At 52.3% G+C, this 26,922-nt stretch overlaps 1 protein-coding gene across 1 annotated transcript; it reads left to right on the top strand.

Annotated features, from left to right (window-relative positions):
• Positions 1 to 1,406: 1,406 nt before the first annotated feature.
• On the top strand, positions 1,407 to 18,099 carry Col1a1 (collagen type I alpha 1 chain). The gene is made up of 51 exons (XM_021175425.3): positions 1,407 to 1,595; positions 3,041 to 3,235; positions 3,358 to 3,386; positions 3,506 to 3,541; positions 3,632 to 3,733; positions 4,509 to 4,577; positions 4,815 to 4,859; positions 5,023 to 5,076; positions 5,237 to 5,290; positions 5,658 to 5,711; positions 5,831 to 5,884; positions 6,215 to 6,268; positions 6,350 to 6,394; positions 6,493 to 6,546; positions 6,660 to 6,704; positions 6,841 to 6,894; positions 7,129 to 7,227; positions 7,317 to 7,361; positions 7,458 to 7,556; positions 7,684 to 7,737; positions 7,919 to 8,026; positions 8,131 to 8,184; positions 8,472 to 8,570; positions 8,714 to 8,767; positions 8,858 to 8,956; positions 9,485 to 9,538; positions 9,707 to 9,760; positions 9,861 to 9,914; positions 10,023 to 10,076; positions 10,477 to 10,521; positions 10,609 to 10,707; positions 10,920 to 11,027; positions 11,378 to 11,485; positions 11,677 to 11,730; positions 11,882 to 11,935; positions 12,180 to 12,287; positions 12,376 to 12,429; positions 12,543 to 12,596; positions 12,727 to 12,888; positions 12,992 to 13,099; positions 13,441 to 13,548; positions 13,652 to 13,705; positions 13,815 to 13,922; positions 14,290 to 14,343; positions 14,465 to 14,572; positions 14,837 to 14,890; positions 15,207 to 15,314; positions 15,401 to 15,683; positions 15,816 to 16,006; positions 16,208 to 16,450; positions 16,581 to 18,099. Exons 1-51 carry the CDS (start codon positions 1,520 to 1,522, stop codon positions 16,725 to 16,727), a joined length of 4,359 nt encoding a protein of 1,452 aa, XP_021031084.1. The 5' UTR covers positions 1,407 to 1,519; the 3' UTR covers positions 16,728 to 18,099.
• The last annotated feature ends 8,823 nt before the right edge of the window (positions 18,100 to 26,922 follow it).

Below are 26,922 nucleotides of genomic sequence, written 5' to 3'. Positions count from 1 at the left end.
GGCGGGACTCCCTGCTTCCACGTTTACAGCTCTAAAGAAGCCGGTGGGGGAAGTGATACAGGATGTCTATGGGTCCTGCAAGGAGACCCCAATGCCTTCCCTCACCACCCACACAGTTTGACAAGATGAAGTTCCTAAGCAGATTGGGCAGAGCACCTTTGCAGGGTGCAGGGAGCACCGGGGAAGAAAGGACACTGTCTTTTAGAGACAACTTTAAATATAAGCTGCTGTTCTTGGGGGACTACAGATGACCCTTTCCTGACGGCAGAGGTGGGGAGCAACGGCCAAGATTTTCAGCAAAGAAGTGAGGACAATGGAAGAAGCCATCAAATAAAGTCCCTTCAAATAAAGTTCACCTAGGTGTCCCCAGACGACATCCAAGTACAATTAGAAAAGAGGGCTCTCTGTCTATGGCCAAGTACCTTCTACCTGTTCATTCTGGATTGATATTGCTACATAACAAATCTCTGGTTGTAGCCACAGCTGACACAAGACCTTTTTCTAAAACATCCCTGGTCACAGGCCTCCTGCAACAAACTCACATCCCAGTGCTGGAATGGAGGAGGTCAGAGAAGAATTTATACAACATGCCCCAGGCCCCAGCTTTGAGGACCCAGAAAGCCCCCTGCCCACACTGCTGCTCATCACTTAATGCATAAGCATTCTTCTGGAAGGACAAGGATGTTGAAATCCCCAAGCCTCAGCCTCAGAGCTGTTATACCTGGGGCTGGAGAAAGGTGGGTCTGGCATGGCAGAACAGATAGGCACCCCCTTCCTTTCAAACCACCACATATCCGACTCTTAGTATCTGTGAAGAAATGTATAACTTGTTCACAAATATTCCTACCCTCCATTCCTGGGTCTGCACCATGAGGTGATCCCCTCCCCACCTCCAATAGGCACATCTGCTTAGCTGCTAGGTTCTTCGGATTTGGAGAGGTGCCTGGCTAACTTATTCCTTAGTTCTTCTCCAGGATGCCAGAAAGATTATGAGGCATGGCCAGGAGGACCTTTTCCCAATTATTCCTGACACTGAACCCTTTGTAGTGTTTCCCAACTCAGATTCTCAGTTCTACATCCTTCTGATTTGAAGTCCCAGAAAGAAAGTACAAGGGGTATTCCCTACCCACACTCAGTATACTGAGGGCCCAGCCACACTCCAGTGACAGCACCTCTGGCCCATGTAGATCTGGGGGGCAAGGGCGGCAGAGTTGCGGGGGGGGGCTGGGTGGACTCCTTTCCCTTCCTTTCCCTCCTCCCCCCTCTTCGTTCCAAATTGGGGGCCGGGCCAGGCAGTTCTGATTGGCTGGGGGCCGGGCTACTGGCTCCCCCTCTCCGAGAGGCAGGGTTCCTCCCAGCTCTCCATCAAGATGGTATAAAAGGGGCCCAGGCCAGTCGTCGGAGCAGACCGGAGTTTCTCCTCGGGACGGAGCAGGAGGCACGCGGAGTGAGGCCACGCATGAGCCGAAGCTAACCCCCCACCCCAGCCGCAAAGAGTCTACATGTCTAGGGTCTAGACATGTTCAGCTTTGTGGACCTCCGGCTCCTGCTCCTCTTAGGGGCCACTGCCCTCCTGACGCATGGCCAAGAAGACAGTAAGTTCCAAACTCTGGGGAGTTTACGGCTTCTTGGTATCACGTTCTGTATAGAGGGTCCTAGCAGTTAAGACTTAAACGGAGGTGCAGGGCTGCTCCAGAGGCAGGGATGGGACGGTGATGGAGAGGAAACGGGATGAGAGAGGTCACCCTGTTGAGCAGATGAGGGCGAACAGTTCTCAGAAGTGGAGCCTTGCATGAGATGGCCCAGGAAGAAATTTCAAGCACCCATCTGTAGCACAACAGGAAAAGTGGGAATCCGGACACGGGTTGAGGCAGAGTACGTCGAAAATGAAATAAGGCCTCTGGAATAGAGATTCGGAGCTCAAGATGTAAAAGCTATCAAAAAGGCTGCGGGATGATTCATAAGGAAAGATTGTTTGCCCTCTCTGCAGGCTAGACAGTGTTGCTGGGGCCTCCGGGGTGCTGGGCTCTCGGGGGGAGGGGACGCACGGAGAGGGCGGGTTGCTGGATGAGAAAGTTTGGCTAGGACTTGACTGGGCGCGGTCCCTGTGCCTCCTGCTGGCCAGCCGAGAGCACTACGCGTCCTGGTACAGCACTTTACAGCGCGCGGGCTGAGAAGGAAAACCTGGGTTATTGCGGACCCTCATCTCCAGACTAGGAAAATAAAAGCAGGGATGGATGAGGTAGCTCTGGTCTTTGAAAGAAGTGACCCAGGCCGAGTAAAATTCGATCCGCCCGTGCATTGCTTAGTTTTGCCCGCCACCTAGTGGTTGCCTTGATCGGGTCCTGGAGCGGTGGGCGTGGTTAACTCATCATTACTATTTGTAGACTTGAGTTCTTTGGCTAAGGAGATTCCAAAGCACTACTGGCTTTGAAGGACCCCGCTTGTCTAGTTAGCAAGCTTTCAAGATTCCTGGGAGCTGGAAATTGGGATGTATCTAACTTTAGGGATACATTTTACTACTCTGGACAGGGCTCCACTGAAATCAGCCCCTCCAAATTATAGCCCCGCCCACTCCGCCCCACCTGCCCCGGGAAAGGAGGTGGGACCAGAGCTGAAATTCCCCTTCTCTCCTCCCACCCCCGCCTCCTGTCTCCGCGCAAACCACGTCCCACGAGCCCCCACCTACAGCGTAGGAGCCCTCCTACTCTCCTTCAGCAGGCTTTTTTATTTCATTTGGTTCCCGCGCGCGTGGGCTGAAGTTGTTTGGAAGAAACCCCAGTCTAGAGCTTTGTTTAAATTCCTGAGAACTGGGACGTTATAGTCCTGGCCAGGCGCCCTGGTGCTGTCACTGAACGTCGCCGATATGGAGCAGACCTGCATTTAAGGATTTGAGGGAAGAATATAGGGGATGGGGGGAAAGATTCAGGAAGTGGAAAATCTCCGTGCGCCTCTTAGACAGGGCAAAGAGTGTATAAGGCTGGGATCCCTGGTGCTCCGAGGTAAGGTCTCTGACCCGCACATCTTCCCATTTGCTCAGTCCCTGAAGTCAGCTGCATACACAATGGCCTAAGGGTCCCCAATGGTGAGACGTGGAAACCCGACGTATGCGTGATCTGTATCTGCCACAATGGCACGGCTGTGTGCGATGACGTACAATGCAAAGAAGAACTGGACTGTCCCAACCCCCAAAAACGGGAGGGCGAGTGCTGTGCTTTCTGCCCCGAAGAATATGGTACGGTTCTGGTCCTAGGGTTAAGGGAGGTTGGAGTTCCTCCCTTGCCTGTGTCTTGAAAGCCTATAACACCCCCAGGTACCTTAGTAAATTTACTTCTAACTGAACGTTTTTCTCCCCAGTATCACCAAACTCAGATGTAGGAGTCGAGGTAATAATCTGCTCCCTACTTCCCGCCCACCGGTCCACGACCCCCACTGTCCTCCAATAAATTGCAATTTTCTTTGCTTCTCTTACCGGCCTTTTGTTTCTTCATCCTCAACCCCACAGGGACCCAAGGGAGACCCTGGCCCCCAAGGCCCAAGGGTAAGCATCGTATTCTAAATGAGCTGGGAAACTGGAGGGGGCGTGGCTCTGATTTGTGCTCATAGCAGCCCCCTCTGTCTCTTGGTGCAGGGACCCGTTGGCCCCCCTGGACGAGATGGCATCCCTGGACAGCCTGGACTTCCTGGTCCTCCTGGTCCCCCTGGGCCTCCCGGACCCCCTGGCCTTGGAGGAGTAAGTAGATCTTGAAGACCCCAGACGGGTGTGACTCCCGGTTTTATTTGTTTGTTTGTCTGTTTGCTTGTTTTGCTTTGCTTTGGTTTTATCAGACATAGTTTTCTATTTTAAAATAATTATAAACTTACAGAAAAGTTGCAATGGTTCACAGAACTTCTATTCACTCTTCAACACAACTGCTTTGCCACTTTCTGGGCACCCAGTTCTTTATGCCTCTGTACGTCCTGGACCATTTGAGACATAAGTTGCCAAGAACGTGCCCGTGCCTTATGATCCTAAGCGCATTTCCTAAGAGCAAGGGCATTCTATGGAACCATAGCACCAAATTTAATGTTGATCTAGCACTATTGCCTGATATGCAATCTCATTTGCAGATTTCACCAATGCCTCCCAAAATGTTCTTTATAGCATTTCTCCTGCCCCTTCCTGTCTAAGACCACCAATTGCATTCCATTGTCTCATTCCTTTGGTTCCCACAAATGTAGACTGTTTCTGAGACTCTTTGTCATCCTTGACTTGGGAAGGTTTTGAAGAGTCTGGCTGTTAGGCAGAGGGTGTTATTTTATAGGTTCTTCTGTAGTTTGGGATTGTCTGGTTAGATTAGCTGTCAAGGTGTCTAGTACAGGAATATCTTACAGGCTATATTGCTGTCTCCCTGAGTTAATTGCTTCCGGAAGCCTACATCCGTTTGTCCCATTACTGCTAATGCCTCCTGGCTTTCAATTTACCATCCAGAGTCCAATTCCTCACGCATTCTCTCTTGTTTTTCTAGAACTTTGCTTCCCAGATGTCCTATGGCTATGATGAAAAATCAGCTGGAGTTTCCGTGCCTGGCCCCATGGTGAGCCACCAGGGGGAGCAGTGACCACACAGAGGATAGGCATCCAGAAGAGAAAGGCCAATGATGTCCTGCAAGGGGGTGGTACAGATAGCTTGGGAGGTAAAGGCCATCTTTGGGACTTGAGATCTACAGAAGATGCAAGCCAGACAGTGATCTCCACAGGAAGAGGTAGAAACAGATTTCTGCCACACTGCCTTTATTCACAGGTATCACAAGCCCCTCTTTTTCCTTCTGTAGGGTCCTTCTGGTCCTCGTGGTCTCCCTGGCCCCCCTGGTGCACCTGTACGTATCTAAGGGTCTTCATGGATCATTTTGGGCATGTACTGTTGCGGAGGTGGGGGAAGATGGGGATGAGGGCAGAAGGCTGGTAGACATCTCTTGTAAGAGGGAGATAGCCCGGGAGGAACCTGCCTTTCTGAGCCTATCCTTCTCTCGTGTTCTTCAGGGTCCTCAAGGTTTCCAAGGCCCCCCTGGTGAACCTGGCGAGCCTGGTGGTTCAGTAAGTTAGTCCTCCACGCCGACACACCTCCATTTTCACAAATTCTCCTATGGAAAGTCACCTGTACTGAGAGAGGGATAGCTTGTCACCTCCTCGTTCCAGTCTTCCTCCTTGTTGTCTCTCATCTAGGAGTTCTAAATGCTTCTCCTGTCCCCTCTAGGGTCCAATGGGTCCCCGAGGTCCCCCTGGCCCTCCTGGAAAGAACGGAGATGATGTAAGTATCCCTGGGGAAAGACACTATCAAATCCTGTGGCCTTCTCTATGTGGGTCCTGAAATCTTCCCAGCAGGGTCTCAGCACCAATAACCAGGAGAAGAGACGTCAAGATGACCCTTGGCAGTCATCTTTCCACTGAATAGAATGTTTTAGTGAGGCAGCCTCCATCCCCACTTGCATCCTCACCCCCATCCATCTCCATTCCTTGGAGTAATCCAGGTTTAAGAGTTCTGGGTGAGCTGAATACACCACTGTAGATCTAAACTGAGTTTTAGGTTAGAAGTTAGATTTGGTCCCTTAAACTGAATCCACCCTTCAATGGGGGATAGGGGAGCACTGCCATAATAGGCTTGTCTCTCTCTGCAGGGGGAAGCTGGCAAGCCCGGCCGTCCTGGTGAGCGTGGACCTCCTGGGCCTCAGGTGAGCAGGATGTGAGGGTGGGCCCAGGGCTTACTGCACTGGGGATGCATTTAGGAGCAATAGTCACAGAGCCCTTCCTTCTGACACCTTTCCAAGTCCTCATTTGCCTTTCTCCCCAGGGTGCTCGTGGATTGCCTGGAACAGCTGGCCTCCCTGGAATGAAGGGACACCGAGTAAGTCTCTTTGGACTCACTGAAGCTCCCAAAGCCCCAAGTCACCATTCTCTCCCCTTCCCTAAGAGATCCTGTTGTGAATCATGTTAGATGGTAGCTGGAGATATCTCAAAGGTCATAGGTTAGACATCTGAAAGGACTTCCTTTTGTGGGGGAAGAAGTCCCAATAAAGAGACTGGCTGGATGATAGGTGAATTGGGATCTACTTTAGCTCAGAGACAGAGAGATGGCTGGAGATCTTCCAAAAATTATTGTCAAATCCATGTGGGTGTCAAAGTGGTATACTCCCCCAACGGGGGTCTTACTTCATCTCTTTTTCCCCTCATTAAGGGCTTCAGTGGTCTGGATGGTGCCAAAGGAGATGCTGGTCCTGCTGGTCCTAAGGTAAGATACTGTTGGGAGGTCCTGAATGACCGATGCCCAACAGTCCTACTATAAATGCTTCACTCTGTTCTCTGTTCCTAGGGAGAGCCCGGCAGTCCTGGTGAAAACGGAGCTCCTGGCCAGATGGTAAGTAGGCCAGCTTGAGTGACAGGGGGCGCTCCAAGAGGGAGGCTGCAGAAGAGGGTGTCTCCATCTCACTCGACCTCCCTTGGTTTCCTTATTAGGGTCCCCGAGGTCTGCCCGGTGAGAGAGGTCGCCCTGGACCTCCTGGCACTGCTGTAAGTACTCCCGCCTCCTTGGATGCCCCTGGGCTCTGGTTGCAGTTCCCTGGGGACTAAGGGAACTAGCCAGTGCTCAAGGGACATAATTGGGCTTTTCCTCTCTCTTGCAGGGTGCTCGTGGTAATGATGGTGCTGTTGGTGCTGCTGGGCCCCCTGTAAGTATGGCCTTGACTTTGAGTATGGGAGTAGGGTGAGACCCCAGGGTCAGCTCTTGGGGCTGACATCAACTGTTCAAACTTAGAAGCTCTTAGTCTCCTCCACCTTGTAGCTAAACTTCCATTTCATTCACAGGGTCCCACCGGCCCCACTGGCCCTCCTGGCTTCCCTGGTGCAGTTGGTGCTAAGGTGAGGCACATTCTTTCTTTGAACATGATTGTCATAGGCCAAGGGCTAGGCATCACCCAGATCAGAGAAGCCCAGGGTGGCAAGAATGAAGCACATTCCGCAATCCTGGACTCAATCCTGGTGTCCCCTTCCTAGCTCTCAAAGTCCTCATCCTTGCTCCCCCGCCCTCCAACACCTGATATCCAGAAGTAATGCTGGCTGCCCCAATCTGATTTGTCCTTTCCTCCGATCTAGGGTGAAGCTGGTCCCCAGGGAGCCAGAGGCTCTGAAGGTCCCCAGGGTGTGCGTGGTGAGCCCGGACCCCCTGGCCCTGCTGGTGCTGCCGGCCCTGCTGTGAGTGTCCTTCCTGCTGCTGACCCCTGTGCTACTTGCCAACTTCACGGTTCTAGGATGTCACTCACCCTCCTTTCTCTATGTGACAGGGAAACCCTGGTGCTGATGGACAGCCTGGTGCTAAAGGTGCCAATGTAAGTCTCTAGCAGCCCTCTTCCTCCCATGAGCCACCTGCCACCTGCCCCATGCCCTCCACCCTTGGGCTAAAATGTCTGTCCTGACTCCTGCAGGGTGCTCCTGGTATTGCTGGTGCTCCTGGCTTCCCTGGTGCCCGAGGCCCCTCTGGACCCCAGGGCCCCAGCGGCCCTCCAGGTCCCAAGGGTAACAGTGTAAGTATAAGACTCTCCCTTCAGCCTCGCTCGTGCACGAGCTCCAAGGCGCCCCCTTCTGGAGAAACATACACTTGCGAGCCAACAGAGCAACTCCAATTCTTACCCTCTTTCTCTCCCTACACAGGGTGAACCTGGTGCTCCTGGCAACAAAGGAGACACTGGTGCCAAAGGAGAACCCGTAAGTCACACATCACCCCTTTCCCCCCTCCGCCCCCAGGGTCAGGAAGCCTCAACGGGGAGCTCCAGGGAGGAAGGGACCCCCCTCCTCATACCCAGAAGTCCTATTACTAGAAGCCAGCATCAAAGGCTCCTGGGCTTGTACTCCCTCACCAAGGCTACTCCCTCTCTGCCCACTCCAGGGTGCTACTGGAGTTCAAGGTCCCCCAGGCCCTGCTGGAGAAGAAGGAAAACGAGGAGCCCGTGGTGAGCCTGGACCTTCCGGCCTGCCTGGACCTCCTGGCGAGCGTGTAAGTGTCCCCTGTCCCCTGTGTCTCTCCTCATTTGCTCTTAGTGCTTGCCCAGTGCTGTGATGGTAATTGGGCTCACTGGCCTTTTTTTCTTCTCCCTGCAGGGTGGACCTGGTAGCCGTGGTTTCCCTGGTGCTGATGGTGTTGCTGGCCCCAAGGTAATCTCTCTTCCTGGCAGAGAAGCTGACTCCCCCAGCTGCCACTGTACTGTCACTTCCCTGACAGTACTGTTGACATCCACCTACGCTCATGTCCGCAGTCGTGCTCCCTGTCGCCTTGCATCCACAGCTGTGTCTCCCTCCTCCTCTTGTTCGGCCTCTCTTTGGCATCCCCACGAATCCCCCTCAAAGTCCAAGACCTTCTTCCAGCATGAAGAGGATGCTAAACCCATGGTAATAAGGCCAAGGCTGTGGCCCTGATGCGTCTGTGACTTCTCTCCACTTAGGGTCCTTCTGGTGAACGTGGTTCTCCTGGCCCTGCTGGTCCCAAAGGTTCTCCTGGTGAAGCTGGTCGCCCCGGTGAAGCTGGTCTCCCTGGTGCCAAGGTGAGAAGATCCTCTGTCCTGCATGGGACTTGGAGCAGCCTGCAGCTGGAGCTCCAGACTCCCCCCCCCCCGCCCCGCTCCCCCTCCTCCCCTTGTCATCCCCCTCCTCCTGCCCTCGTTCATGGCCTTCTGCTTCACCCTAGGGTCTCACTGGCAGTCCTGGCAGCCCTGGTCCTGATGGCAAAACCGGCCCCCCTGTAAGTATGCCTGTTCTCTCATGCCTCACCCCTACCCTCCTGTGTGCCTACCTTAGCCCTTACCACAACTCTTGTGCCTCCCATCCTCAGGGTCCCGCTGGTCAAGATGGTCGCCCTGGACCCGCAGGTCCTCCTGGAGCCCGTGGCCAGGCTGGTGTGATGGGATTCCCTGGACCTAAGGGTACCGCTGTGAGTATTCAGTGAGGAACACTACAGAACCAGTAACAGGCATACTAACTCGACTGACACGCTGTGTGACCTCAGGCTCTTTACTGACCCTTTCTGGACCCATTAGTGGAATAAGAGACCGTTGGCTCCATGACCATCATTCTGTCCTTGATAAATAAGTATTGCAAGGCAGACTCCCCTGAACACACAGATAAGATGGTCTTTTTATGTGATAGTCACACCCAAGTCTGGTAAGGAGAGCCTTGAGATGACTGCCATTAGCAGTTCAGGTCAGTGAAGGTGTGTGTCAAGGGGAAGGGAAGGGAAAGGGTGACCAGGAAGGAGCCTCGGACATCTGCTTTGGGTGCAGGAAGAGAGGCTGCGCATTAGATGCCTGCAAGACCTTCCCTAGACCCTGAAGCTTGCCAACCTCCTGCAGTCTTCTTGAACAGAAAGCCCCCTGGGAATGCTCACTGTAATGAGAGGTCCTTGGCTGTATGTAACAAGTCTCGACCTGTGACCCTCAATCTTGCTTCCCTTTCTATACAGGGAGAACCTGGAAAGGCTGGAGAGCGAGGCCTTCCCGGACCCCCTGGCGCTGTTGTAAGTATCTCTTTTGAGTCTCTGACCTTTCTGTCCCTGCCTGTGACATACACCATCCTCCCATGAAGGATGTCTGCAGCCACTGTCACAACATCGGAAGTCACAGAGGTCCAGTCCCTACCTGCAGCTGTAATCTCCCATACTGAATTTATTGCCTTCTCCCCACAGGGTCCTGCTGGCAAAGATGGAGAAGCTGGAGCTCAGGGAGCCCCTGGCCCTGCTGTAAGTATTCCTGTTTGCGAGCCTTGGGGAGCAGGAAAGGTGGGGCCTTGCTTCCCTTCCCCTTGGACTATTCATGACTACTGCCTCTTCTCTACCACAGGGTCCTGCTGGTGAGAGAGGTGAACAAGGTCCCGCTGGCTCTCCTGGATTCCAGGTGAGGCTTCATGACTTAGGTTCGCACGGAAGAGTGCAGAACACTCCTTTGTTAACTGTTAAAGATTCTAAATCCTTCCTCTTCTCCCCTCCACCTCCCACCTTACAGGGTCTTCCTGGTCCTGCCGGTCCTCCTGGTGAAGCAGGCAAGCCTGGTGAACAGGTAAGAAGTAGCAGCAGGACAGAAGGTGGGAGCATGCAAGAAATACAAAGAAAACAGCCACCCACTGCTTGCAGCTGATGGGGGTGGGAATCACCAGCTAGAGGGATAGGGATTAAACGCTAAGGGAGGACTTTGGATACACCAAATGTGCGAGGGCACTCACTGCAAATGATCTGGCACTGGCTGGGTAGCTTCTAGGCAAGGTGACTTCTCTATACACACTCCTGGAATAACTCTGGCTTTACCTCAAGCCTTCCCATCGTAATGAGGAATTTCAGTTCTAAGCTGAGAATGTGGTCCTGTGGGCTCCTGAAGTCCAGCTCCTAGGAAGAGGGGGCAGAGGCTCTTTCTCGGGGTGGGGGAAGGTTGGATTCACTGCAATTCCTCTTTCTACTCTCAGGGTGTTCCTGGAGACCTTGGTGCCCCTGGACCCTCTGGCGCAAGAGTAAGTGAGCCTTCTCATGCCACTTCTGTTGGGACGTCCCAAGCTTGGTCCTATCAGAGCATCATGTGCCCTTTCCTTCCTTTCTAGGGCGAGAGAGGTTTCCCTGGTGAACGTGGTGTACAAGGCCCCCCAGGTCCTGCTGGTCCCCGAGGAAACAATGGTGCCCCCGGCAACGATGGTGCCAAGGTGAGGGCATCGTGGAAAGGTCATGATAGTTGTGTCCCAGATCGTAGGACTTGGGGACAAGACCAGAGTGGGGGCCCAGGGGGCCCAAGGTCGGGTCTGTGAGTTTGTCCCTCTGGTTGGAACCTGTGATCTGGGATCCACACATAAGGAATCCTAAGTGAGCTCATGGCTCTGAGATGCCACTGGGCTCACTAATCTTGTTTCCTAAACAGGGTGATACCGGTGCCCCCGGAGCTCCCGGTAGCCAGGGTGCCCCCGGTCTTCAGGGAATGCCTGGTGAACGTGGTGCAGCTGGTCTTCCAGGTCCTAAGGGTGACAGAGTAAGTCAACCTTCCCTTCCCATGAGCCCTTGGTGGTTCTTGTTTATCCTCATGCTTTCCTCATTAATCTAATACCTGTGACTCAGGCCCTTCTGATGTGTTAGTTACCATGGGGATGAAAGTTGGGGCATCTCCCTGATGGAGGTTGCTTTATTTACCACTCTGTAGAATTCAGGGGCCTCTTAACCCAGGTTCCACCTGAATCCCCAAGTAGGCACCTTTAACCCCTGAAAGAACTTTGCATCCTTGACAGAGCTGGGGAGGGCCTCTTAGATACATCTGCAGAATGCTGTAGCTCAACTCTTGGCCCCAATCTGGAATTCTCAGGGGTTTTTTTTCCCTGTTTTTAGGGTGATGCTGGTCCCAAAGGTGCTGATGGTTCTCCTGGTAAAGATGGTGCCCGTGGTCTGACTGGTCCCATTGGTCCTCCTGGCCCTGCTGGTGCCCCTGGTGACAAGGTTAGTGGCTACCTCTTCACCTTCTTTCTTAACACAAAGCCTCCTTTGCAAGCTCAGGTGGGGCTCTGCAGGGAAAGCAGGTCCTGCCATATGAAGCTGGTGACCCAGGAAGTTCAAGGGACCAGGAGGGAGGGAAGGTGTCATTGGTTCATCTCCCAGGAGAGTTGAGAGTTCCTGTCTCTCCTTCATAGGGTGAAACTGGTCCCAGTGGTCCTCCCGGTCCCACCGGAGCCCGTGGTGCTCCCGTAAGTACAGAAGACCCTGATCTCTGTTCATCCCTTCTCTCCTACCTGCTTTCTGCCCCCACTGCAAACCCTATCCCTTTACTCCATCTGTTCCTCTCCTTCCCTAATGTTGAGACATCTCTCCAAAGTCATCATCGTCTTCTTCTTCTAGGGAGACCGTGGTGAGGCTGGTCCCCCTGGTCCTGCTGGCTTTGCCGGCCCCCCTGTGAGTATCAAGACCCTCCTCATTTTCTGTCCCTAGCTGAGACATGAGGCATGGGACCTTGGGTGGCTGAATGAGGACAGAAGTGTTACCCTGAGTCAGAAGAGAAGGGTGGGGAGGTACTGATTGTCTCCAAGTGTCTCTGCATCTCCAAGTCCCTATCTGTGGCCCCTCCTCTAGCCCAGAGGCCCTCTGCTCTCAGGCTGCCTCCTCCACTCCTCCACTCTCCATTCTCTCTCCTGCCTAGGGTGCTGATGGCCAACCTGGTGCAAAAGGTGAACCTGGTGATACTGGTGTTAAAGGTGATGCTGGTCCTCCTGGCCCTGCTGGTCCTGCTGGACCCCCTGGCCCCATTGTAAGTATCTCGTCTTCTGCACCATAAGCTTTGGATAGCCTTGGACTTGGGGCTAGCCTGGATCTCATACCTTGACACTGTCTTACAGGGTAACGTTGGTGCTCCTGGAGCCAAAGGTCCTCGTGGTGCTGCTGGTCCCCCTGTGAGTATCATATGCATCTCTGTCGTGACTCCCCAAAGGCAGAGACTGGAGAAGATGAGGACAGGTGACAGGTGACTGTTCACTTCTGACCACCCAGTGTTCTCTCCTACCAGGGTGCTACTGGCTTCCCTGGTGCTGCTGGCCGTGTCGGTCCCCCTGGTCCCTCTGTGAGTATCTGTGGTTCTGGAATGAGGATGGGGTGAGACATGTATTGTCAGGACAGCAGGCCTGGCTGGGGCTTACCACTATGATGCTTTGGAAGCCTGGACTCTGACAGTCCCTCTTGTGCCCATCTAGGGAAATGCTGGACCCCCTGGCCCTCCCGGTCCCGTTGGCAAAGAAGGGGGCAAAGGTCCCCGTGGTGAGACTGGCCCTGCTGGACGTCCTGGTGAAGTTGGTCCCCCAGGTCCCCCCGGTCCTGCTGGTGAGAAAGGATCTCCTGGTGCTGATGGACCTGCTGTAAGTGCTAACTCATATCTCTGTGATTCTGGAGAGTTCCAGAGTTGTGTGTGTGTTTCCTGTGCTACTGTGAGCCCTTCTCACCCCTGTCTGCCTCCCACAGGGCTCTCCTGGTACCCCTGGACCTCAGGGTATTGCTGGACAACGTGGTGTGGTCGGTCTTCCTGGTCAGAGAGGAGAAAGAGGCTTCCCTGGTCTTCCTGGCCCCTCTGTGAGTGTTCTTTCCTCTTAGGGTGTCCAAGAAGAATCGTCTTAGGACTTGAGTACTAGAAGGGGCAGGGTAGCAATGGTGGAGACAAGGAGAGCAAATGTGATAGAAATGCTCTCATGGTACCCAGGTGGTGGTGGTGAACACCTTTGATCCCAGCACTGGGGAGGCAGAGGCAGGCGGATTTCTGAGTTTGAGGCCAGCCTGGTCTACGGAGCGAGTGCCAGGACAGCCAGGGCTACACAGAGAAACCCTGTCTCGAAAACCAAACTAAACAAACACACAAAAGAGGTCTCATGGCTTGAGCCACCACATCTGACCTCCAGCCTTACTCTGTTCTTTAGGGTGAACCTGGCAAACAAGGTCCCTCTGGATCAAGTGGTGAACGCGGTCCTCCTGGCCCCATGGGCCCCCCTGGATTGGCTGGTCCCCCTGGTGAATCTGGACGTGAGGTCAGCAGCCCCCACCTCCTAGCCAGTTCCTGTACAGGACCACTTGTCCTGCGCCTGACCTCTTCCCTGGAGTGGACACTCATTTCGCCCCCTCCCTTTACAGGGATCCCCTGGTGCTGAAGGCTCCCCTGGAAGAGATGGTGCTCCCGGTGCCAAGGTAAGAGATCATGCCACATATCAGGCTGGACTCTGGTTAGCCCTGGCCCCTCCGCAGATTGCACACTTCATCTGAGGCTGACCCCATGACCTCTATCCTCTGTTCCCAGGGTGACCGTGGTGAGACTGGCCCCGCTGGCCCCCCTGGTGCCCCTGGTGCTCCCGGCGCTCCCGGCCCTGTTGGTCCTGCTGGCAAAAATGGCGATCGTGGTGAGACTGTAAGTTGCTGAGCTCAGATCAGACCTCTTCTTCATCCATACTCAAAGGCCTCAAAATGGATGAATTACCTCACTCAGGCTGGGGAAGAAAAGGGTTTTGGGATATGTCTGGGTCCTTAGCCTCCCTAGAAAAACAGTCATTACTTAGCTTTCATCTAGGCAGGGCTCCATCTTCCCCAAGGCATGGGGCTTGCCCCAGCTTATCCCATGAAGCCTGGCTCTGGGGAGGTTTAATCGGGAATCAGGAGAGGTGGCCACAGCAGAAGAGATGTGGGTCAGGAGGAGTCTAGCCAAGGGGAAGGCTTACCCTGCAGCCCTCAGCCTTGGCTTCTCCAAGTCAGGATCTAACACACTGTTTTCTCTCCAGGGTCCTGCTGGTCCTGCTGGTCCCATTGGCCCTGCTGGTGCCCGTGGCCCTGCTGTAAGTGTCCCGTGCCCACCTTATGCCCTCGGAGCACTGACCCAGATGTGAACATCATCCCACTCAACACTCAATGTGAACTTGCATCTGACAGCCTGTCTTGTCTCCTCCTCTCTTCTAGGGACCCCAAGGCCCCCGTGGTGACAAGGGTGAGACAGGCGAACAAGGTGACAGAGGCATAAAGGGTCATCGTGGCTTCTCTGGTCTCCAGGGTCCTCCTGGTGCTCCTGTGAGTATACTCAACTTCCCAGGCCCTGGCTGCCATCAGGCCTTTTCCACCATACCCTGATGCAGATCACGTGGTGGGAGGGGGACACTTGCCTCAGTGTCTACTCTAGATAGACATTCTGATTCCTTCCTAGTGAGGGTGAGGGGCAGGACACAGACAGACAGACAGACAGACAGAGAGCTCAAAGAAGAATTGTGGGAGTGGTCTAGAATGAGGGGATATGTTACCCCCACTGCCCCTGAACTGCTTTTCTCTGTTCTTCAGGGTTCTCCTGGTGAACAAGGCCCCTCTGGAGCTTCAGGTCCTGCAGGCCCCCGGGTAAGTTGCATCTTCCATTACTTCTTCCTGGGTTCCTCCCTGTCTTGGTTACTTTCCCTCTGTTCTCCAGAGAGGAGTTCAGAGACCAGACAGGGGGTGGGGAGGAAAAGAAGCTTGGTCTTACAGAACCTTTGACCTTTCCATCCCTGCCCCCTTGCAAACCGGGCCATAGGAACTAGTTGAGGGCACCCTCTGAGAGACAGAAGCAGAGACTGGGCGGAGCCAGCAGTGGGGGGAGGGGAAACGCTTCTGAGCCGGAGTTTGGGGGCTGCCTTGAGTTTCTAGCCACTTTTTCTAACCATCTCTCTATCCCCAGGGTCCCCCTGGCTCTGCTGGCTCTCCTGGCAAAGACGGACTCAACGGTCTCCCTGGCCCCATTGGTCCCCCTGGTCCTCGAGGTCGCACTGGTGACAGCGGCCCTGCTGTATGTAGCCCCACATCCTCTGCCTCATGACCCTCCCCCAAGAAGACTTGAATACCTGGAAACCTTGATCTCCTTTCTCTACACAGGGTCCCCCCGGCCCTCCTGGACCCCCTGGCCCTCCTGGACCTCCCAGTGGCGGTTATGACTTCAGCTTCCTGCCTCAGCCACCTCAAGAGAAGTCTCAAGATGGTGGCCGCTACTACCGGGCCGATGATGCTAACGTGGTCCGTGACCGTGACCTTGAGGTGGACACCACCCTCAAGAGCCTGAGTCAGCAGATTGAGAACATCCGCAGCCCAGAAGGCAGCCGCAAGAACCCCGCCCGCACATGCCGCGACCTCAAGATGTGCCACTCTGACTGGAAGAGCGGTAAGGATTAACCCCAGCCACCTCCCCCCCCTTAAGCCCACCATGCTGCTTCCCCCATGTTTTCATACATTCCACTTTCCATATGGTGCTGGCTGCCTACTCCTCCTGACTGCTTTGCCTTGCCCACTTCAGGAGAGTACTGGATCGACCCTAACCAAGGCTGCAACCTGGACGCCATCAAGGTCTACTGCAACATGGAGACAGGTCAGACCTGTGTGTTCCCTACTCAGCCGTCTGTGCCTCAGAAGAACTGGTACATCAGCCCGAACCCCAAGGAAAAGAAGCATGTCTGGTTTGGAGAGAGCATGACCGATGGATTCCCGGTACGTGAGCTGAACCCCAGAGCAACAGTACAGGAGATGGGTTAGCCTCGTACCCAGAAAGCACGGGAAGTCCTGGAGTGGATTTAATCTGCTTAGTGGAAGGGCAGATACAGATCTAGGATACAGGAGTTCTGGGTAGGAAAGCCAGGGACGAGAAGGTCCCCGTGATCGCTCATTCTCTCCTCTCTCTGGCCCGTGCAGTTCGAGTACGGAAGCGAGGGCTCCGACCCCGCCGATGTCGCTATCCAGCTGACCTTCCTGCGCCTGATGTCCACCGAGGCCTCCCAGAACATCACCTATCACTGCAAGAACAGCATAGCCTACATGGACCAGCAGACTGGCAACCTCAAGAAGGCCCTGCTCCTCCAGGGCTCCAACGAGATCGAGCTCAGAGGCGAAGGCAACAGTCGCTTCACCTACAGCACCCTTGTGGACGGCTGCACGGTGAGTCCCCAGGACTGGGTCCAGCCTGTCTCTTTGGGCATCTGTTTTAGCCTTCTGGCAGAACAGAATGAGCCTCACTTCATTCCTAACCTTGATAATGACCCTCTCCCGCTGTCTTCATTCACACCAGAGTCACACTGGAACTTGGGGCAAGACAGTCATCGAATACAAAACCACCAAGACCTCCCGCCTGCCCATCATCGATGTGGCTCCCTTGGACATTGGTGCCCCAGACCAGGAATTCGGACTAGACATTGGCCCTGCCTGCTTCGTGTAAACTCCCTCCACCCCAATCTGGTTCCCTCCCACCCAGCCCACTTTTCCCCAACTCTGGAAACAGATGAACAACCCAAATTCAATTTTCCCCAAAAGCCAAAAATATGGGAGACAATTTCACATGGACTTTGGAAAACATTTTTTTTTCCTTTGCATTCACCTTTCAAACTTAGTTTTTACCTTTGACCAACTGAACGTGACCAAAAACCAAAAGCGCATTCAACCTTACCAAAAAAGAAAAAAAAAAAAAAAAGAATAAATAAATAACTTTTTAAAAAAAGGAAGCTTGGTCCTCTTGCTTGAAGACCTATGTGGGTATAAGTCCCTTCCTGCCCACTTGGCTTATGATACCCCCATTGCTGCCTTTTCTGCTCCTTTCTCCACCCCCTCTTGGGGCCTCTCCTCCATTGCTCCCCAAATTTAAGTCTCCCCCAAGACACAGGAAATAATGCATTGTCTGCCCAGCAAGCAAAGGCAATGCTGAAATGTCCCACCAGCCCTTCAACCCCCAGCCTACTTCCCTACCCAGCACCCTCAAATCCTGCTGGGACATGGGGTTCTTGGACTGTTGAAGGAACCTAACCATCTGGCATCTCCATGGCCTCTGCAACAAACCCCCCACTTTTTTCTCCCCCCCCCCAGGGCCTGTGCTTTGGGGAGCCACCTGCTCCTCACAGGGGGTTGGAGCCAGGCAGGGTCACAGCAGACTGGAAACATCGGACATGCATGTGCAGGCTGGGTGGGAGACCTTTCTGTTTGTCAGTGCAATTGTGTTGCTGAAAGACTACCTCGTTCTTGTCTTTGTGTGTCACCGGGGCAACTGTGTGGGGGCGGGGATGGGGGCAGGGTGGCAGCTCGCCCAGTTTGGTATCAAAGGTGCTACATCTCTGTGAAGGGGTGGGGTGGGAAGGAATTTCTGGTGCTATAGAGGCTGAGATGCTCCCTAGACCAGCAAATGTTCCTTTTGTTCAAAGTATTTTTTTATTCTTTTTTTTTTTTTAATGGATAGGGACTTGTGTGAATTTTTTTTTTTTTCCTGACGGTGCTATTTAACAAGGGAGGAGAGAGTGCGGACTCCAGCCTGCCCACTCTCTACCCTCTCTCCACTCTTCTAGTTCCTGGGCCTATCTGATCTCTCTCTCTCTCTCTTCTGAAACCCTCCCCTCTTGCTGCTGCTCCCCCCCCCCCCCCCCCCCGCCTCTCTCTCGGTCTGTCCTGCATCAGGGTTTCAGAGCACCACTTTCCGAAGCACAAAACAGTTTTTACCCCTGGGCTGGGAGGAAACAAGAGACTCTGTACCTATTTTGTATGTGTATAATAATTTGAGATGTTTTTAATTATTTTGATTGCTGGAATAAAGCATGTGGAAATGACCCAATGCATGTGCAGTGGCCTCTGAATTTCCTTCCTGGGACTTGGGGAGGCGGGGATCCAGGGACAGGGCTCTGGGATGGGGGACTTGCCTTCTACCCCTGCCCTTTCTCTCTCCCTCACTTCTCATCCAGACGCCGCCGCCTTCCTCTCTTGCCTTTCTTATGCCTTAGACCTTTTTTCTTGCCTCTTGTACCTTTTCCTCTTTCCGGTCCTCCTCGCGCATCTCCAGATCCCCAGCTTCACCAGTTCAATCCCATGTGCACAGCATCACGGACACGCTCGCACGCACTTTATTCCCAGATCACACACACACGCGCACACACACACACACACCCCTCAGGCCCTCCATCCCAACAATGCATCACATCTCCATGCTGCAGACCTGAGGCCTGGGAGGTGTTGCCCGTGGATCCTGGGAGGTTCATGGGCCCTCCAAGGGATTCAAGCAGCAGAAACAGGGACTGAGACATGGAGGACCAGGTTGCTCTTTGGTCACACATGGAGGGGTAGCTGGCCTCTCCCCACCTCTTGCCCAAAGAAACCATAATTTGGTATAGAAGGGGCCTTCTGAAGCTGGGGTGTCACAAGGAGGATGAGAATGCTCTTGGGTCACCCTTGCTCTCACCAGAGAGAGGTGCCCAGCCCTCAAGGAACTCTCCCCGGGGGATCTTAGAGAGCTGTGGTGAAGGAACTTCCAGGGTGTCACCAGAAAGGACAGGACCCCACATCACAGAGGTGCCTGGGACAATAGCATGCTGGCTCAGTACAGGGAGCCCGTGGAATCGTTCCACCCTTCTTCCTGCCCCCTTCTTTCCTTTTCCTTTATCCCCAAAACTTTTTGCTGCTTCTTCCTCCTTTTCCCTCTCTCCCTCTGTCCATCTGAGAACCTGAGGCCCTAGAGGGATGGTAACTAGTTGTCCCCCACATCTCAGAGAATGGGGACGGTGACATAGTGGAAGGCCCGAGAATCCAGCAGGCAGAAGTCTGGGGTGAACCAGACACTAGACACAGATGACCCCTCTCACTCAGGCAGACAGGTCTCAAATTTGGAAGGAAGGAACACGCCATTTGTAGCTTCTCTCTCTTGTGCTACCAGTCTACTGTGGCACCCACAGGACACATTCATATTGTCACAGAGTATTCAAGACTATTAATGATGGCCTTTAATAATTCATTATTAGCACTTTGCATGAGGACAACGTGAAAGGAAAATTTATCTAGAGAGGAAAAGGAGTTAGGGAATGTAGAGATCTATTCAGACACAAATTATCCAAACTTGTGTGGTACTGATAGACCCACTGATTGACACATTGACTGGGTGATACCTTTCTTCCCAGGCATCACCAGTCTTGGGACTCTTCCTGGCTAGACCCTATCTCCTCCCATCCTCACAGGGTCCATCCTTCTGAACTCAGCATCCGAGCTGTACCTGGCCACTGCTCGCTTGTCTGAACTTATTGTCTCCTCCACGGGCCCCCATCTGTCTACCAGCCAAAGGGTGTGACTGTAATTTCTACACATATAAACCCCCTTCTCGTTTTATTTCCCTCCATATTCCTGGCACAATGTCCCCTCTCTCTATTGACTAATCCCTCATCCTCCAAAGTTCAACAACTTTCCCTCCCCTCTTCGCTAACCAAGCCCTCTGAGGTCCCAACACACCGTCAGCCCATTACCTGGTATGTTATTACCAGGCCCCTGTGCTTATGGTCCACTATGTTCTTTTCAGACCTGACAATTCTGTGCAGGGCTGGGCACAGTCTCCATAGGTACCAGGGAGAGGCAAGATGGTGAGAGAGGTCCTCCGGAGGATATAAGTACAGAGCTGTGGAAAGGTGAGGGTGAAGGTGAGAGGAAGAACAAACTAGCCAAGAAAGGGAGCAAATGACAGCTTCCTGGCATGACAGGTAGTCAAACACTTGAAATGTGTCTCCCCATGATAAAGGACAGTAGTCCTAACTTGTACTACTGCAATCATTAATTAATTAATTAATAACAACAAATGGGCTGAACGAAGCAGAACTCCAGACAAAGGAGCGAATAACTTAACCTCTCACTGTGCACCTGAAAATCTATACATATACATACGTGTACATACGTGGATATACACAAGGGCTGTGCACCTTGTGGTAGGCCTTGTTTGCAGCACCCCACAGCAGCTGTCACGTGGCGTGGGCTGGTATGTGCTCTAAATGTGTGTATAGAACAGGGAAGTGGACAACAAAGAGATCATTGTATCACACTCTGAACCCAAGCCCTCCTTTCCGCTGACATCATTGCTGCCTTAAATACAGATGCCAGGCCCTGTTTCCAAGACCCTCACTGTCCCCTGTGTGCTAACACAGCTCCTACTCCCAGCTCTGCTCTATGACAGTCGTCTTCATTTTTGGTGGGGAAGACTAGTCTCCTGGAGCTGATACTTCATTGAAATCCACGTGGAAAATCTACAGAGAAAGAAGATTTCATTTTGATTTTTTTTTCTCTTGCTGTCCTTTTGGAATCCAAGTCCCTTTGGGGAGGGACCTGGAGCATGGCCATCTCCTGGATGGATTTGCTGTAACCTGAAGATGGTGGGTTTTTCCCTATATTCAGCTTTTCTATCCTGTTTCCTTTTCTAGCTGTCTCCAAAACTCCCATAGACAGAGAGCTGCATGTGACCGGAGAGGAAAGGCTTCTAGCTGGAGCTTGGGGACCTTAGCGGTGTGAGGGAAGATGAGGGGAGTACCCACCCATGAGGGGAGGCACTCATTAAGCCACAGGAAGGCCTGGGTGATAACGTGAGGGAGTGAATGGGAGCTGTGAGTGGCCCCGTGTGGGTGTCACAGTGGGGACCAGAGTGGTTAAGAATGTGTCTCTTTCTGTGCCCACTTACCTGTAAGCAAAGACATCTATGTCCACAGGCCCCTTCCGGTTTGGTGTGGCATAGGTGGGAGATCACAGCCTCTGGACATACAAGTCTTACAAGTTTATCCATGCAGGCTGATGGGTTAGAGCTGAGCAGAGAGACACTTGGGAAAATCAGGAGGGGCTGGTGTGGAAGAAGACAAGCATCCCAAAGTCCCCCGCACTGGTGGGAATTCTCAGAGCTGGCGAGAGGCTGTTAGTGTGTTCTCCTGAATGTGTGCTGCAAACTGAGCCAGGGCATTTGCATGGAGGAGACAGAACCAGGGAAGAAAGTAGTCTTTCCGGGAGAGTGACTGGTCCTTGTGCCCATGGAGAGCTCAACTCTTTACAGAGAATGTGCAAAGCCAGGCAGCGAGGGAGGGAAGCAAATTGGTACCCAAAGGTGCTGGACCACTGGTGATTCTCCCTGCCCAAAATGATAGGAGGAGCAGGGGCATGATGGTACACCTTGAATCCCAGTACTCCAGAGACAGACAGAGGCAGGAGGATCTCTGTGAGTTCCAGGGCAGCCTGGTTTACATATCAAGTTCCAGAACAGCCAGGAGCTATACACAGAGAAACCCTGTCTCAAAAGAAGAAGAAGGAGAAGAAGGAGAAGAAGGAGAAGAAGAAGGAGGAGGAGGAGAAGGAGAAAGTGTGCTTAATGTGTGTGTGTGTGTGTGTGTGTGTGTGTGTGTGTGTGTGCATTCCTGTGCTCTTGTGTATGAGTGTGTACCTGTGTGTGAGTGTATGTGTGTGTGCCTGGGGGGGGGGAGGGTGCATGCACTTGCGATTTTAAAAAATAGATTGTGGGAAACTCATATGTTTTTCATTTTCTCTCTCTCTCTCTCTCTCTCTCTCTCTCTCTCTCCCCCCCCCTTCCTTTCTTTCTTTCTTCTTTCTTCCTTTCTTTCCTTCATTTTCTGTGCATTGGTGTTTTGCCTGCATGTACGTCTTTGTGAAGGTGCAGGGTCCCCTGGAACCTAAGTTACAGTTGTGAGCTGCCATGTGGGTGCTGAGGATTGAACCCTGAGCCATCTCTCCAGCCCCATATTTTTTATTTTCTAGCATCCATGTTTAAAAAGGGGGTCGGGGGGGACATGAGCTGCAGTGTAGCTCCGCTGGTACAGTGATTCCTAGTATGCACAATGCTTTGCGTTCAATCTCTATATATACCACAGAAGAGGTGGAGACCGGATCAAAGCCTGGGTTACATGAGACCCTATGTCAAAAATAAAATAAAATAAAATAAAAATAAAAAGTCAGGTGAAACTAGTTTCATATCTTATTTAACCTAATACAATCTCAACCGTTAAAACCATACACATTGCCGGGCAGTGGTGGCGCACGCCTTTAGTCCCAGCAGTTGGGAGGCAGAGGCAGGTGAATTTCTGAATTCGAGGCCAGCCTGGTCTACAGAGTGAGTTCCAGGACAGCCAGGGCTACACAGAGAAACCCTGTCTCGAAAAACCAAAAAAATAAAAAGAAAAAAAGAAAAGAAAAGAAACTATACACATCTTAGTTCGAACTAGCTGTATGTAGTTCTGGTGTTCACTCGTGATCAACAGCGTCCTTGCATTTAAGGAGTGCAAACTTTATCATTCCTCTCCATTCAGAAGGAAAAACAAAAATTTCTTGAGGCATTAGGGGAAGCAGAGCCCATCGGTCAGGATCTGACAGGTCAGAAAGACCCATGCCCCTCTCGCCTGAGGAGGCTGTGTGGTACCCGGGATGATGCGGTTTCTAGGAAGTTCTGGCATGCCTACCATCATGGGTTCTCACTTCAGCCCTGAAGTAGGAATGACTCCGTTTGGGAGCAAACTAACTGTTGAGGTCGATACAGTGTGCCAGAACCATATTTAGACCCTGCCTGGAGAGGTGTGGCCTTAGTGTTTGAGGGCCGCTGTAGGTGGCCTCTGTATTCAAGAGTCTGGACAATAGGGAGTGGTGCGGAAATGGCTGCAGGGTCCAGCTGCGCATGTGCATGCGTGGTCTGTATTTAGAGTGAAGGTGGAGGCCGCTCATCAGACCCATAATCAGGGCCATCAACTGGACTAAAAGTAGGGTGGAGTGAGTGCGGGGTGACGCCACAGAAGGTGGGGGCTGGAAACAGCTGCTACTCTGTCAGGGACTGTAGGAAGCCATCCTGCTTACTCTTCCAGGAGAGGCTTCTGCCCAGTGAGTATGTCTGTGTCCTCCCTCTGTGCTGCTGGTCATCTGGGCGTTCACATGTGGATGCCCAGGCAGGGCTCAGTGTCTTCTGTAGTCACGCCATCCTCCGGGCTACTTGTCTGGGCCACTTCCTTTCAGGAAGGCAGCCAAGCCGGCTCCTGTGTGCTCTTTGGAACTGAGTTGGGAGGTAGAGGCTGCCAAGAGCCCAAGGCAAGGCCAGGAAGCAGAGGGAGGGAGGGAGGGGCTGACTTCTTATTCTTCCGCCCTCGACCAGCCCAGGAAGGACATGCAAGGGACCAGACAGAGGTGAGAGGGGAGCCAGCAGCCCCCACCTTAAGGGTGCAGGGACCCAGTTGAAGCTAGCCTATGCCCCAGGACTGTAACACTGAGCTAGAGCTATGCCTGCCCATCAGCTGAAAGACCTGTGGGGGAGGGGGAAGAGTGAGGGGAGGAGGAAGTAGCCAATGAGAAGCCAGAGGCATCTCTTCTGCAAAGAGCCATTTGATCAGAGACCATCCCTCCAGCCATTACCCCACCTCCCGCCCCACCCTGCCAGCCTCTGTCAGCAATTACGAGCCCAGTTCCATAATTAAGCAGCAAATGGGCTTCCAGTACCCAGAATAGGCAGAATGGGGTACAGATGACCGCAGAGGAACTGCAGCCTCCCTCAGAACTCTGAGCAGGTTGATCTGAAGATAGTGAGTTATCTCAACTGATTGTTCAAAGTCAGTTCCAGATTGCATCCCTATTCTACACTCCACGCCCCCCTTTCCTGTTACTGCACTTAATCAGCCGTTAAGATAGCACTTAAAAGGCTGCTCTTCTAGAGGGCCAGGGTTCAATTCCAGGCACCCTCAAGGCAGCTCACAGCTGTCTGTAACTCCAGGCCCAGAGCATCTGGCACTTCTTTTGGCCTCTACAGGACATACATGCAGACCAAATGCCCATACACATAAAAACTAAAAACAAACAAACAAACAAACAAAAAATTGGATCTAGAAAAATGGTTTAGCCGTTAAGAGCACTGGTTCTTCCAGAGGACCCAGGTTCAATTCCCAGCACCCACATGGCAGATCACAACAGCCACACACTGCAGGCAAAGCAGCACTGCACATAAAATAAAAACAAATAAATTAAAACAAGCAAACAAAAAGAACTCTGAGCAGGCATACAGACAGCTATCCCTCAGGTATCCCCTCTAAACAACCTTGCCTGCCATAACCCATGAGCCCAGACAACATCTCCTATCGGAGAGCCAAGAGGACTTGTGAAGGGACTCTGAAAAGCACAGGAGCAGAAGGGACAGGAAAGGTCAAATCTGGGGATATGTTTTAGAGCAGAGATCACACGTGAAGGAAGTTGTGAAAATCTAGGAGAGTTTGAAGCCAGCCCAATCTACATAGTGAGCTCTAGGATAGCTAAGGCTATGTAGGAAGACCCTGTCCAAAAAAAAAGGTGGGGGGAGGAAATGAAAGGGAAAAAAAAGAAAGGGAAAGAAAAGAAAAGGAAAGAAAAGAAAGGAGAAGAAAAGAAAGGAAAAGAAGAGAAGAGAAAAGAAAAGAAAAGTGGGAAGCTGAGGAGCTCTGCAGAAGCTCCTGAGACAGAAGCCCCTTAAAAAGGGGCCATGCTGTGGGGTGACACACGCCTATGCATTCTCTTAGAAAAGATGAGCTGGGCCATGTGCCCTTGCTTCTTTGTTGTTCCTCTCTATTAGGGTCCCTGTACTGACTGGTTTTGTGTGTCAGCTTGACACAAGCTAGAGTCATCACAGAGAAAGGAGCCTCCCTTGAGGAAATGCCTCCATGAGATCCAGCTGTAAGACATTTTCTCAATTAGTGATCAAGGGTGGGAGGTCCCATTGTGGGTGGTGCCATCCCTGGGCTGGTAGTCCTGGGTTCTATAAGAAAGCAAGCTGAGCAAGCCAGGGGAAGCAAGCCAGTAAGGAGCATCTCTCCATGGCCTCTGCATCAGCTCCTGCCTCCAGGTTCCTGCCCTGTGTGAGTTCCAGTCCTGACTTCCTTTGGTGATGAACAGCAATGTGGAGGTAAACACTGAATAAACCCTCTCCTCCCCAACTTGCTTCTTGGCCATGATGTTCTGTGCAGGAATACAAACCCTGACTAGGACAAATTGGTGCTGGGAATGGGGTATTCCTATGTTTTGGGGAGGACAGGACTTTGGAACTTTGAGCTAGAAGAGCCACTGGGTGTTAAGAGCTCTGTGGGATGTTCTGTAGGAGGCAGGAAGATAATGTTGAGAGCAGTGCAAAAGATGGAGGCCTGGCTTGTGAAATTTCAGAGGGAAGATTAAAAAGTCTTATCAGGGCCATTGCTAATTTGATTGTGAGGATTCTGTGGTTTTAATTAGCTGGGGCTGAAGAATCAGCTGTGATTAACAAGGTACCAGAACTACTAAAGCAAAACCTTTGTGTTACTGAGACGATTGATGCTGGTTAGCTGGAGCTAAGAAATTACCAGTGATAAAGAAGAGACCAGCATCACCAAGGTGAAACCATCTGGGAAGTGTTTCCTGAGAGCACAGAGTAGCTTTGTTCCAGAGGCAGCCACAGTCATGCTGGCAGCCAGACTTGGTAATATATGAGTCACCCAGGTGGTACTGGTTTTGAAACATGAAGAAGTAGCTGCTGATGCTTGGCACTGTGAGAGGCCAGGAGAGGCCATTGGTGAAGGTACAGCCTCGGTTGCAGTTGAAGGCCCAGCACTGAAGGGGTCATGCAGAGAAGTTGAGGCTTAGTACCTTGCAAAGAGCCTGTGAGAGGCTATTTGTGAAAGTGCGGTCCAGTTGCAGCAGAACACAGCAGTGTTTTGGAGATGCCAGTGCCATGAGATGACCACCAAGAACAGCAGCAGCAGTGGCGTACAGGCAGCTGGAGCCTAGAAGGCAAGCTGTGTGCTACAAAGGGCAGACCTGGAGAAGTGACCCAAGCCCTTTGGAGGAACCCATAAGATCATGAGTGGATCCTAGATATTGGATGGTTAGAGTTTGATTTTGCTTTTGATTGTAACTGTGCCCTGATATTTTTCCATCTTGAAGTAAGAAAGTATTTTAGTGGAACCCACAGTTAAGAGACTTTAAATTGTTTAAAAAAATTTTTTTAAAAAAATTTTGAATTTCAAAAGAGATTGGATATTTTAAAGGGATTGAAATTTTAATGTGTAAGAATTTGTAAAGATTGTGCGACTTTTAAAGTTATTTAGCTCTTGGGAATGAATAAGAAAGTAAGTAAGGGTTGAGGCTTACTAGTGATGTGTTTGTGTGTCAAGTTGACAAGGGGTCAGTTGTACTGGCTGGTTTTGTGTATCAACTTGACACAAGCTGGAGTTATCACAGAGAAAGGAGCTTCAGGTGAGGAAATGCCTCCATGAGATCCAGCTGTAAGGCATTTTCTCAATTAGTGATCAAGGGTGGGAGGGCCCATTGTGAGTGGTGCCATCCCTGGGCTGGTCCTGGGTTCTATAAGAAAGCAATCTGAGCAAGCCAGGGGAAGCAAGCCAGTAAGCAGCACCCCTCCATGGCCTCTGCATCAGCTCCTGATTCCTGCCCTGTGTGAGTTCCAGTCCTGACTTCCTTTGGTGATGAACAGCAGTGTGGCAGTGTAAGCTGAATAAACCCTTTCCTCCCCAACTTGCTTCTTAGTCATGATGGTTTGGGCAGGAACACAAACCCTGACTAAGACAGTTCCCTTTCCCTGGGCAGCAGTGGCACATGCCTTTAATCCCAACACTCGGGAGGCAGAGGCAGGCGGA

Source organism: Mus caroli, unplaced genomic scaffold (assembly GCF_978045245.1).
Source record: "Mus caroli unplaced genomic scaffold, Mus_caroli_1 scaffold_13, whole genome shotgun sequence".
Taxonomy (NCBI): Eukaryota; Metazoa; Chordata; class Mammalia; order Rodentia; family Muridae; genus Mus; species Mus caroli.
The sequence above is the reverse complement of the archived record's forward strand: the minus strand, read 5'-3'. Positions and strand labels throughout refer to the sequence as shown.